The sequence below is a fragment of the Lygodium microphyllum genome, chromosome 1 (genome assembly GCF_053477565.2).
Source record: "Lygodium microphyllum isolate KBCC chromosome 1, Lygodium_microphyllum_v1.1.10, whole genome shotgun sequence".
Lineage (NCBI taxonomy): Eukaryota > Viridiplantae > Streptophyta > Polypodiopsida > Schizaeales > Lygodiaceae > Lygodium > Lygodium microphyllum.
In genome coordinates, this window is record NC_141135.1 from 49,234,136 (window position 1) to 49,248,471 (window position 14,336).

General features: G+C 43.3%; 1 protein-coding gene across 1 annotated transcript in view; it reads right to left on the reverse strand.

Moving 5' to 3' along the window:
* Positions 1–14,336, reverse strand: part of LOC148041087 (nitrate regulatory gene2 protein-like) — an 80,462-nt gene that overhangs the window by 12,634 nt on the left and 53,492 nt on the right. Inside the window, exon 3 of the mRNA XM_087676773.1 lies at positions 12,530–12,753. Within this exon, the coding sequence (XP_087532899.1) occupies positions 12,530–12,753 (224 nt within the window). The remainder of the gene's footprint in view (positions 1–12,529; positions 12,754–14,336) is intronic.

Sequence of the window (14,336 nt, forward strand, 5' to 3'; positions counted from 1 at the left end):
GGTGGAGCTTGTGATCGAGGCTACAAACATCCTACATCTCGTGATGCCTCCAAGCTTTCTGCTGATGAGAAAGCTGATTTGATAAAGGTCCAAGTACATTGGGATAAACTAAATGCCAACATCCACACTTTCCTCTTTCTCTCTTACACTCCAATAGTTATAGCTCACATCAAGCATTTGACAGTTGCTCGAGAGATATGGCTGAAATTAGACCACTTGCACAATCGGATAACCATTATGAAACAGGTATCTCGAGAGGTACAGATGCGAACGCTGAACCTGTCCAAGTTTGCTTCCATGCGGGAGTATGTCAATAAGCTTCAGCAACAACTACGGGTACAAGTCCAGAATAGAGAGAAGGTGATTATCTCAGAGGACATAGAGATAACTCTTCTTTCCCAATTACTCCCCGATTTAGTACTTTCTATTCCACTTGATTGCTTCTAGGTGGATAGATATCCTTAAGCCAAAGGAGTTGGTTCTGATGGTCATAGACCAAGAGGAACAACTCAAAGGTCAAAATGCTCCCAAGTTGGAGGCGTTGACAAGACAATCTTCCTAACAAAAAGAGAAGAGCAACAACAAGAATAAGAAGAACAAGAAGACTAAGCAAGATAAAAACAAGGAGTCTACTTGTCACTTTTGTGGCAAGACAGGTCATTGGAAGAAGGATTGCCCCAACAAGGACAAGAAGGATACCAAGAGGCAAAAGACTACAAAGGACTCAAGAGCGATTGTTGCTCCTTCATTGGCCACCTTCCTTCATTTGGAGGTGATTGAGGATGCTCTCTAACGGCCTCTAATGCAACAATGTTGGCCCCCCAACCTCGTGAGTAGATTGTGGATCGTGGTGCTTCCCGCCACATGACTCCTTCTTCAAATGGTATTGCCTATATGAGTCCAATACATGGACAAATTCTCATAGGTGACACCTCTTCAATCCCTATTAAAGGCAAATGTGATATGTAGCTGATTCCAAATAGGCAAGGTGATACGTACACATCCAAAGTTCTCTACATGCCAGGTTTTGGAATATCATCTTCTTTCAATAAGCAAGATTTGTACTCTTGATCTTATGGTCGAGTTTGATAAGGACTCTTTCCAAGTTCTTGATGGAGCTTCTTGATAAGTTCTTTGTGCATGTCATGAGAAGAATGGAGTCTACAAGATGCAAACTTCATCAACCTTTACTTCTCTTATTCTCTCTTCATAGAGTCGGACCGAACTATGGCGTGCTTGATTTAGCCATCTCGACTACAAGTACCTTTGGAAGGCAACTCGTGGTCGGCTTATGCATGGATTTGTCACAGATTGGGGTGAGCCACTTGCCATGTGTATCTTGCATTTGTGGCAAACAAGATAGAGGTGTGATTCCCAACAAGGCTTCACGTAGGGCTAAGCATCCCTTGGAGCTTGTTTCAACAAAATTACGTGGACTGATACAAACAAAGTTTATTAAGGAGAGTTTATACTTTATGCTAATTGTTGATGATTTTAGCAAGATGACTTGGGCATATTTCTTGGACTAAATCTTAAAGCTTTCTGACAATTTAAGGTTAATTGATCATCGAGGAGAACAGGTCCGACAAGAACCTCGAGACCCTGCATTCCGACAAAGAAGGGGAATTTGTCTCCAATGAGCTAGTTAGGCTTTGTGCAGATCATGGCATTCACCAAGAGTTTGACAACACGAACATATCTCAAAAGAATGACATATTGGAGTAGAAGAATCACAATGTGATCTAGATAGCGCTAACTATGATGGAGCATTGGCAAACACCTCAGTGTCTATAGGCTAAAGCAGTGGTCACCGCTATCCACATCCCTAATTGATCCCCTACATCGGACATGGTTGCTATGACACCTTTTGAGGCTTACTTTGGTCAATCAATAGATGTGTCTTATTTCAGGGTGTTTGGGTGTGATGCTTATATTCACATCTCGAAAAAATAGGGATAACTTTGAGCCAGCTTCCAAACGACAAGTATTCATGAGTTATAGCTCGCAGTCACAAGGATACACGCTTTATAATCCCGTTCCACAAAAGGTATACATGGGTTGAGATGTTTGGTTCATGGAGTTTCTAGTTGCAAAGGGGAGTGTTGAGCACCCTGTGCTTGGAGATCTAGGCCATAATTGGGCACCTAATCCAATGCTTAGATCCTATGCCCCTTGAGGCTCCACCATCATTAGAGGAGGAGATTGTTTCACCACCGGATTCACCCGTTGAGACGGCCTTAGTGCACATTCCAGAGACTTCAACAGAGACAAAACGGCGAGGGAAGTATCAACATCCTCCTCGTTGGGCATGTGATACACTCAGTGATGCAAGGATTAAGGGAGTTCCTAAGGACTGGCAGCCACATGATGGCAGCAACAATCTCAGTGATGCAAGGATTAAGGGAGTTCCTAAGGACTGGCAGCCACATGATGGCAGCAGCAATCTCGAAGGAACCAAGTACACACCACCGAGCTTGTTTGTACTAACTATCTATTTGATGTCTCATGCCATACAGGATAGAGAGCCCACCTCCATGAAGGAGGCTTTGCAGTCACAGCATTCGAAGAAGGCTATGGAGTAGAAGTTGGATGCGATTGAGTGGAATGGCGCTTTGATCTTGTGCCTCAACCCACTCATAGGAAGGTGATTGGAGTCAAGTGGGTCTTTAAGACCAAATACCATAGTGATGGCACTCTAGATAAGCACAAGGCATGGCTCATTGCCAAAGGATCCGTGTAGTAGCCAAGAGTAAACTTCTATGATACCTTTGCACCTACATCTCAGATGGCTACCATTAGGGACGTTCTTGCCTTGGCTAGCCATAGGAGATGATCGGTTTATCAACTTGATGTGAAGCCTGCATTCCTTAACAGAGATTTAAAGGAGGAGATCTATATTGAGCAACCTCCTAACTTTTCCTCATCAAATTGCAAGGTGCGCACATTAAAGAAGGCCCTTTATGGCCTCAAACAAGCTCTACTTTCTTGGAATGAGAAGATAGACTCATTCCTCTAAGGGAAGTTAGGATATTGATATTCCACTTCCTATCCCTACTTATATGTCCACACCTTAGCTGGAGGACACGTATTGTTAGTGCTTTATGTGGATGATCTCATCTTCACAAGTGACCATGCCCAAAAGGTCAAGTTGACAAAGGAGGCACTCCAAGAGATGTTCAAGATGACGAATATAAGCCTTCTCCACTTCGTTCTAGCTCATGAGATTTGGCAAACTTTGAGGGTGTTTTCACCTCCCAACAACGGTATGTGCACGAGCATTTGACTACATTTGAGATAGAGGGATGTAATGCTCTTTCTACTCCCATGGATCCGAATTGGAAGGCTACGGCCCATGCAGATTCACCAGTGGCAAATGCTACCCACTACAGGCACTTGATTGGGCTGTTGATATGGCTCCTTAACACCAGATTGATTTGTGCTTTCCTATAGGTTTGCTTACGCAAGTTGGTTCATTGGCAAGCTGCTTTAAGGTTTTTGCGCAGGCTGTGCAGGTTGCCACATGGCAGCCAATGTTTGTGCAACAATTTTGAAGCATTATTTTATTCAATGATTGCATATGTACAGCAATCGACCAATTTCTACTGGCCAATCTGACTATTTTATTGCTTTTTTTGCATATTTATAGGCAGCCTACCATGCTCATCATTCACTTGTCTTTTCAAGTGGTGAGAGAGATCGACCCATGAAGACACATTCGACTGTGTATACATTTGCCTTCTTCATTTCTACATTCGTCTACTACAGATTTGTGCATTCTTCTATTTGTTTTCTCTCTCCCTCTTCTCTCGTGTTCATTTTCTTTCAATCCGGTCATATTCTTCCACATTCACTACACTCTTACACCATGAGGTCTCCAACTTTAGGATTGATACTATAGCATTAGCTAACCAACTGGCAAGGAAGTATATAGGGTCATGTTGAACACCTGGGCTAGAAGGGGTGCGAGTATATCTCTAGCATGTGATAGGTGCTCTACTACTAGTCCATCATGGTCCTAGACCTGGCCATTCTGGAGTTTGTCAATAGTGTCACGAATCTTTGTTGTACTAAAGAAGGTGGATGGCATGGGCCTTTTCCCTAATGGTCAAGGCAAAGGGGGCTGTTCATGTACATGATACAATGAGGTGGCATATATATGCCACGTATATGGAGAAGTAATGGGTATATGGGTTCAAGGCTCCTAGAATGCCTTCCACCCCTCCTTGTTGTCCTGCCCCAAGAATAGCTGGTAAAACTCGTGCTCCAATCTACATAGATATGCCCTCTTCTTCCACCATACTAGGCAACGAAAGATCGAGCATGTCTAGCTGTGTGTGTAGGTTCCTTATGCTTCACCTTGCTGGAGACGAAGGCAAGTTTCCTTCCACTCTTGGTCATACCAACTATTCTGAGGGACATTCATGATTGGAGGGGTGAAATGGGGACATGCATGGGGAAAATACATGGCAATTGAGATGTGAAATACTCTGGCAAGCTATGTTGTGAATTCCTATAGGTGTATATGAGGATCCATCTCTTGAAGGCTCCAATAGAGATAACCTGAGTAGGCACTCATTGTCAATCTACTGAAGTGGTATCTGAGGAATCTGTAGTGGCTGCTCACAAGAGGGATCACATCAAGTCTACAGGTGATGATAAACTATAGGTAAGCATGGTCAACTACCACTGCCAATGGACAATGAAAGACTTTGAAAAACTATAAGACGAGGATGAGAGTTAAGAGCCCTAAAAGATAGTCCACTATGCTCACTCCTAGTCTCTGTGTAGATCCTCCAAAGGGGCCTTCTCTTGTATGTCTAGGTGCATGCTTAGGTGGAAAGCATGTGAGAGAGTCCATCCTAGCCATCTAACAAAGCTATTAAGGATGGCTAGTCCATATGTGTCTCCCAAGGTTAGGAGGTGGTCACTATAGTCTATGCACTCAACTATGTCCTGTGACGTCCGACTAAGCCCTCCATCTCCTCTCATGCTATCTCTCTATACATGTCCTCGCTCTCGAAAAAGGGGACATGCCTCTATGTTGTGTGTATATTGAAGTCCCCAACCAACAAGACATCTTCTATGGTGGAATAACGCAAGATATCCTCATATAGTGGTAAATATGGTGACTCTCCTCCCTAAAGAGCATATGGGGGGTTTGTTGGAGCAAAGTAGCACACTACAATGTATATGTCACAAGGGCAATCTGTATCTGCATGAAATGAGCCTCCTCATTCCTCTGCATAACCTACACAATATGGTATATTTTCCCCCTATAAAATAGGGCCACTCCCTCAAACTCTTTGATCCCCCCTTGTGATATATATATATATATATATATATATATATATATATATATATAGAGAGAGAGAGAGAGAGAGAGAAAGAAAGAAAGAAAGAAAGTTATATTAACGTCTTCTAAAGACCAAAACTGGCCTCTGAGACAAACTGTGATACAACTGATGAGGTCCAACTATCCAAAATAAAAGTGCTGAATGAAAAGCTAAAAATTGGAAACTGAAAATACGGTGCTGTGAGTGTGATAAGTGTCGTGTATGTGTATGTGCGTATGTAACTCTGGTACTCCAGATAATGGCTACAAAAGGGGAACAAATGTCGACTGTAATAGGGGAACAACTGCCAACTGTGATAAAGTGGTGCGATATGTATATGTAACAGATGCAGGGAGATATACTATCCTGGGATGTAGTAGCAGTCGTCGAAGTCGCTAATAGCAGGTGATCCCTCCTGGATGCAGGATGTGGTACATCGGCGGTAGAGAAAGAGCAAACTGGAGATCTGAGATCCAATGTATCGAGTGTCGTCGGATCTCAGTCTGCTGTCGATGTAGATCAAGAATCCTCCGGATCTCCTGTCGGTGTGGCTGTGGGATCCGAAACCCACGGATCCTCGTGCGGCGTCGGGTACGCTGGTCCTCAGCCTGCTGTAGTGTGAGCCCGGAGGTCTGGCTGGAGGCTGGTATAGTAGCTCTCACTCTGTCTGTCTGAAAGAATTGTGTAATAGTCGTCTGGGTGGGCCCCTCTCTGATTGGGACCCGCTGTGTGCTCTGCTCTCTGATGTGCCATGCCTCTCCCAAAAAACGGCCAAATGATCTCTGATCCATATCAGTCATACATCCCTGAAGTGAGCTGCTCAATGTGTATCTAGATCTCAACTCTGAGTATGTCGGGCATCTGAGAACAAAATGCTCCTCACTCTCCACCTCTGATCTGCAAAGGGGGCATATCCTCTCCTCCCGTGGGATGCCACTGGCTCTGCCACTCTCAATCATAAGCTGATGTGATGATACCCTGAGTTGTCCAATAAGAACTCTCAATCGATGTGGCATATAGATCTGCATATATCTCGGAATCTCTATGAATCCCTACTCTGATATGCTCAAGAACTGTGTATAATAATGTGCCATCTTCGATGGCAGTGGCTGTGCAGGGCTGACCCATGTTCTCTGTATATAGATATGCCATATCTCCTGTCTGATGACTCTGTTCCTCTCAGAGAGAGAGAGAGGGTGTAAGTGGAAGCCTGAGTATCATATAGAAGAGGTGGGAGTCTATCAATGTCCAGCCCATGTCTGTCAAACCAAGCTCTAGTCTGTGCATACCATGATGTGGTATCCCCCGCTCGAGCCATCTCCTAAGATGCCATATATGCTCTGTATGCAATGCGATCTCTGTCCATATCCTGAAATCTGTGTAGGAAGCAGACTGTCTGAAATAATGCCTCGACTAGCATGGGCGGTGTGGCAAGCTCTGCTCGCACAATGTCATGTGGGACTGAGGCCTTGCTGCGAATCAATCTAGATATCATGATCACCTGAGGTCTCTCCATCAATGTCCATACATAATCGGCAAGGCCTGGCCCCCATATAGCTGCTCCATACATCAGTGCTGGAGTGACTAGAGTATCAAAGAGCCACCCCTTGGTGCAGGGCTCCTGGAAATGTGCCTGATGACACTGTCGCTCCATAAGAGCCAATGCTGAGTATCCTCTAGTGAGGCATAAGAGCCAATGCTGAGTATCCTCTAGAGAGAGAGAGAGAGAGAGAGATTTTTACGAAAAAAAAAGAGAGAGAAAGATTGATTGTTTGTTAAGACCAAGAGATTGTATGCTAAGGCCGAAAACAACCTGAGACGCAACCTGGGGGGGTTGGGCTAGAGAGAGTTATTAACATCTGCAAAAGGTCAATGTGGCCTATGAGGCAAAATCAAAGTACATATGTGTCCAATGTCATCTCATCATATAAGTGAAAGAAAAGAGCATCCTAGTGTAGTCTAATATCTAAAATCTAAAGATCTCAATGTCTAAAACTTGATATATAGAATATCTAGTTATAATAGCTCCTTTCTATATCTTGAGGTCAGCACATGATCCCAGCTATGATGTAGTCTCGGGCTGCCCTACTAGCGTGTTGAGAGGTGAATCTCTTGTGTCTTGCAATGACAGCTTTGATCTAGCTATGGTATGGACCTCTCAATCATTGACTAGGTGGTCAAGGTTGTCATGCTCGACAAGTGCAATGGCCCTCTCTAGTGTGACTTCGCAACATGGGGTAAGTCCAATCTGGCAAGATGATTCAGTGTCTACTGAACTAGTAGTGCATGTGGGGTTTAATTTATGGAAGAAATCCATCATTGCTCTTTGCATGGATCCCTCTGGGCAGACTAGTCTCGACTCTCCTACCTTGTAGCAGTGCTCTATGGCACCTCTAAAGCTACAGGAGGAAAAGCCCTAAACATATCTAGTCCTAATATTCCATGACACAACAAAGGGGCCCAAGGCCCTCACAAAAGAGACAATGATATCTTCCCCATATGTCACAGTACATTGTACAACTGCACATGTAGTGTTCCTCAGTCTCGAGCTCTCAATCACAGAGCTAGCATATCCTATCTTCTGTTGGAATATCTATCTATCTACCTGTCTCTATCCTCAACTAATGGGAGAAGGTGCACATCTGTCCACTAGCAGCACCCATACCATGGGAGAGATATGTATCCATATACTATGGTCAGCTAATTAATCCATCCTCAAAGAGGTGTAGAAAGTGGCTCTGGTAAAACTCCATCTCTAGTCCTCCAAGAAGAGGCAGCTCAATCCAAGTTCTCTCTATATCGACTCTTAGGTATCAGCCCTAATGACTGAATTCAGCTCAAATCAGCTAAGGGGGAGTGTAAGACAACCAAGCTATAGTCAAAGGGCCAAAGCCGTCCAGCCCATGTAAGTTAAGCCCATCCAAGTTGCCATCTGTGAGTACCAAAATCCCTTCTCACCCACCTTTGCTTGCTATCTGGAGGAAGTCAATGCTAATTTGGGGTATTTGTGGCACGGGAGCTTCCATATCCTATGTAAAAAAGTCACTACTCTAAAGAGTGCCTCCACAACCATAGGTGCTACACTTGCTCTGGTGATAGGGAGTGGGGTGTAGGGCTTACTCCTAATCTTGTATGATATCATCATTGTCAATGGCCTCTCTATGCGGTCCCATCCATCATGATGGTCTCTCTCTAGGCCAATCTAGTCAATGAGTAGGCCCACGTCCATGGTATAGTCTACAACCCCAAATCTCAACTCCATACAAGAGAGTAGGTGTGAGTAGAGTGTCAAACAAGCAAGGGTTGCATAGCCTTGCACCAACTGGGCCTCAACTACCCCCCTTAGTGAAATCTCAAGCTCCACTACATCTTCTCCAAAAGTAAATTGGTACATAGATCGGGTCACCCATGCTGCGGAAGTATTGAATACCATGACATCAATTTTTCCAACATTCACTATGAGATCCATATCTCTACAAAAGGTATATAGTGCATCCAAGTGAAGCTGCAAGCCCTTCAATGAATTTGAAATGAGTACAATATCATCAGCTAGGCTAGCTATAAATCCACCTCCCCTATCAATGTAGTCAAACACCTCGTCTATGTATAGTCCAAATAGTGTGGGTGTGGGCGAAAGTGGGCATCCTTGTTTTACTCATATGGTGCTGTCAACCCTCTTCGGGATCCCTCTAGGTATGCGCATACGCCCTGTCACTCTCTCATATAATGCATAGATGCCCCACTACATACCCTCTAGCACTCCAATCTCTATGTGAAATGTGCTTGTACAAGGTCAAATGCTTTATGGAAATCCACAAAACAACAATAAATCCTCTCATTTCAGGCTTGGCCCGCCTAAATGATCACCTTGAGTGTGAGAATATGATCCAATGTGGTGTATCCATGTCTAAAACCAATCTTCCCTATGCTCTCCTACCCTTCATCTCAACCCATGCACTAAGCTCATGCTCCATATATTTTAGCCAGTGTGTGGCCAATCATGGTGGCATTGTAGCTACTGGGGCCAAAAGGTTGCCACTCTTACAGAGTGGAACTATAGTATGGTTTGACAATATTTTAGGGAATCTTTCACATACTGATGTATTGAACATTGATGCCAATATGGATGCTAGTGTGTCACATACATGTGAGAAGTGCTCTGCCACTAGACTGTCCTCATCATATGCCCTCCCATTCTGTAGTCTATAGATCACCTCTTTGAGCATCTTACTTGTGAAGGACAACCATGTTGGCTTGTGGACATGTGGGGGTTGCATGGGTGTCACTCTCGATACATCATATACAACTATCTCCCATAGCGGAGCCAAGTATCAAGCATTGTAATCTATATGGGTGGCTGTCTCTTGTAAAACATTATCCATGCTCTTTTGCTATCTTGTCCCAAAAAAAGCTGGTATACCTCTATCTCAATTTTTGCCGAGTAGTCTCGCTTCTTCTTCTGCACAAGGCATTTAAAGAGCCTCCTTGCTCGGCAATGTGTCTAAGTGCCCAAACCAATCTCTCTCTTTAGACATGTACGAGAATCCCTGCACTCACCATCATACGAGAACATTTTGGGGAGCCATAGAGCATAGGGGTTTGCATGGGAATAAGGTCTGTGGGAATGCATACATAGCTTAAGTGTGTAGGGCCTTTGCCAAATCTCCCATGCATTCTTCTAGGGATTTACTCAAATCTAGCATTTATAATCTGTCATGCACAAAGCCACTACATATATGTACAGTCTCCTCCGCAAAGGGATATATGGGGTGCCTAGGGGGATATGGTATTGTCTCTCTCATGTGTCCACAAGAGATTGTAAAGGTCAAGATGGCGTGATCTACTGCTATCTCGTTCATGATTCCCTTTTATATAGGTTTCTAAGCCACTTGTCCTATGAGCATTCTAGAAATCTATAATTGACTTAATTTAATAGGATTCTTTTTTCAAGGTGTAGGAGAGGCATAGGAATTTCATGTCATACAAGTTTATCTTGTAGACTAATTCTAAGGTAGCTTGACACCCTTGCCCAAGCCCAAAATGGATTCCGAAAAGAAATCAAAAGTAGGCTCCATGCCCAAAGGTCCCATCCCAAGAAACCAAGGCATCAAACCACAAAGGCCACAAATTGCTGCCCTAGGGCCTACCAAGATTGCAAGGGTAGTGGATATCTTCTTTTGGGTCGGCCCAAAGGTCCAACACACAATAAAGATGTTGGACCAAGGACTTGACCAAGGACTTCAAAATGAGCTATCCAAGGGCTTGTCATGATTGTAAGGAGATGGAACATGCCTATGTGTCTTAGTTTTTATTTTAGTTCTTAATTTGTGTTTGGGATGTATTTGACCTAGCTAATTAGTTTATACAAAGGTGAAACACAGAGCAATATCACTATTAAGGGTGTCAATGAAGAGGAATGACAAGGTAAAGTGTGAATACCATAAGGAGTGGGTTAGTTGCATGGATCCCAAATGTGAGGAAGGAAGCCCATGATTCTTTGGTTAATAATGCAAAAGTGGAACACACAACAAAATGTATGGATTTACACTTGGAAAGATGCCATTAATTGCAGGTTTTCATCCCTCCAAGTGTCCAAATCACAGAACACAATGCTATGCAAGGGAATGCAATAGGGTTTTCCTTGGACAATGTCCTCACAAGGGGCTTGTTTAACTTGCCAAAGCACCCTTTTACGACGGTAGAATGTATGCATGGATACAAAAGGGAGAGGATGTCAATATTGAAGACTATGAGAGAACCTCAAACCTAAGTATACCATATGGCAAAAGAAACCCCCTCTCAACCATGCACAACAATGTCAAAGGAGGAGGTGAAGTTGGCTAAGGTGCGAAGGACATGATGCAAAAGTAGAGGCAGCACCTCAACTAGAGCTGCAAGGAGAAACAATGGTTGCGGTAGTCACAAGCGGTGCCCAAAACTCGACCTTACGAGAGGAAACACAATCCCTGCCTCCATGGTGGTCAAAAAAGCAAGGGTAACCAAAAGTCAACCTTGGATGAGGAAGCACTACCTCCATCTCCATGCTAGTAAAAAGAGTAGGGCTCAACCATCAAGGTAGGCCTGAAATACCATGTCTCCAGCTCAATGAGGACCAATAGACTGCAATATTAGTCCTTAGTTAAAATACAGGCCGAACATGTGAGTACCATTTAGCAAGGAATCCTTTTTGGGGTTGTATGAGATACGAAGGAATTTAGCCAACAATGTTGTATATCCTTCAGGCCAACTCTGAGGTAGCTCAACAAGAATGCTTGGGGGAAGTTGTCCAAGCCTATTTCCCATCTCTTGAAAGGAGATGAAGTACACCTGCACAATGTTCACAAGATGTTCAAACCATAGAAGATGCTTGTCAGCCTTTGAACCTGCCCGTCATACACAGTAGTGGGCAACAATCTGCCATCTGCAAAATCAGGATCCTGGACACAAGGCACTAGGGGAAAAAAGTATCAGCTAGTTGCTTGATCCACTCCAAGGACCATGCATATCAAAGTGGAAATAAGGCTGTTTGGTTGTTTATCACATTGGTATGAGAGCATCACAAGTAGGTCCTCTCTCATCTCTCTCGTGAGCAAGCTCACATGAGGGTGTCAACATCCATCATAACCTGCTCTTAGCTAATCTTCACCAATTAATCTTTGATCTCTGCTCTTCCATGAGTGTCACCCTCCTCCATGAAGGTGATTGGGGAGGATTAGTCATGAAACTCAGCAAAATTGTGAGTCAATCCTATCCCTCTTCCTGCTGAATTCTGCATGGATCCAGCAATCTCTCCTTCTGCTTGTTAAATGTTTACAATTCCTAACAGCAGCAAACAGTGAGGAAAACCAATGCTATTCCTGGATGAAATACAGCAGTTGGAGAAAAAATTTCACAAATTCCAGGAGATTTCTATTCAGCATTCTCTCTCTGCTGCATGCTGCCCTAGAAACCCATATTTTATTGTGATTTATAGCATGAAACAATTAAGGAAATGATATGTGCTTCTAACACTTCTCAAACTATGAAACCAAAACAAATAGACAACTTTCAAATGTCAAAGAATTTTAAACTTGAGAGCAGATCAACTTTAAAAAGAACATAATATGATTGACACATATCACCTCTCTAAATTAACATAAATTAGCATGATTAGCAAAAGACTCAGAATTTTGTCAACAATTGTGAGGAGTACTTACTTATCCACTAGCTCCAACAACTGTGGATACAAATTTTCATCTCGCAACAGCCTCACTTCCTCCATAGCAGAATCCACAGCCTGTCTTTCAATAGCGGACCTGGCTTCTAATGTTTTGACAGCTGCTCTTGTTTTCTCAAGTGTTGCTTGTGCAATGCCTCTTTCTTTCTGGCTTTTTAGTTGAGCATGTCTCCTAGCTAGATCCAGCCTTGTGGTTTCAAAATCCTGTTAAAAAGTTATAAAATGAGTATTCTTTATGTGTTTTAGGAAAAACACTGCCAGGATCAAGCAGTCCTCTAAGAATTGCAGTGAAACGTTTGGCATTTTGACTTGTCAGATATCAGGCAGGATAATACACCCTATAATATTGTCAGCATTGCATGTTCTAGCATGCCATTACAGGTCATCAAGTATGTGAGTGGAACCTGAATCCAAAGGAAAACAAGTACTAATCTTACTAGCACACATGCTTATGCTGTCATGTACACCTGTTGGATGACAATGGTGCTTCTAGAGTAAACATAGCATTGCAACAAGATTTGGAAAATTCACTGGGAAGGTTCATTCTCAGTCATGGGCACATACGCTACAGACAACACAAAAATGCAGTTACTCTTGCTTGCAATTTGTGTCCCCAGGCTCTTCTCTCAGTTATGTGTTGCTTGGCATATATCAAAACCAGTTAACTGCCAGAGGGCACATCTCTTTGCATGTAATGTTGGAATCAGAGCTGCAACTTCAGTAGTAAGACAGGATTTTTTCAAGCTTCATTGACGAGGCCCAAATAATTGATTGACCTTGTGAATAAGGCACAAAATAAAAGCAGAGTGAAACTACAAGGAGCTGGATCAAAGTCACCAATCTAACAGAAGCAGTGGACACAAAAGTGTAAAGAAATGTTTCTCTTTAGGCAGTGCAATTACATTCACAAGCAATACATCTTCAGACAGTAATCCTCGAAATTCAAGACTCCAGAAATGGAAGCTTTCATAATGCTTTGACAAACTTTACGATCATAATAAACAAGCAAACAAGTTATGGGAGGAACAGCAGTGGTAAACTCAATTTTCTGGAATATGAACTCCAAGCTAGTAAATAGACAAAACAGTTGCAAGGACTGCTTAGGATGAACCTTCATGAACATCCACAGGGCACACAATATGCCAGTGCAAAACCAGGGTCCAGGTCCCCATCACGTATGACTTGCAGCACCCCCAGCCTCACACCACCAAGCCAATCCTTGCCACAAGTCCCCTGTGGCAGCTTATTGTTTCAAGCATTTCAAGCCAAGTGCAATGGCTACCTCTCACATAGCCATGCACACTCTCCCACCTACAAGTGTAGTGAGCTTACCTTTATGCCCAATCAAATTGCCTTCTCCCACAAGCTCTCCGGTAGCTCCACAATACAAGGTACAAGCTCAAGCAAGCTCGATCCTCAAGCTCCAAGCTCCATTGCCACACGTGAGACAAGAGAAGAGAAGAGAAGAGAAGAAAGAGAGAGGAGAATATGGAGAACTTCTCCACCACGGTCCCTCACCCTCACATGCTCACTCTCTCACTCCCTCTCTCAAACACAAGCACAAGTAAGAGCAAGAAGAAGAAGAAGAGAGCTAGTTTTGACCACACACAAGAATGAGCTTCTTCATTCATTTTTTGCCTTTTATACATACCCTACCTCCTCCTTGGGCGCCCATCCCTTTTTTACACGACCGACAATTTTAACCTAGATCCTCTTTCCCTATTCCCTTCCTATTTACATTGTTCTTTCACCCATGCCCATCTACATTTACAAATTGCACAAGAGGG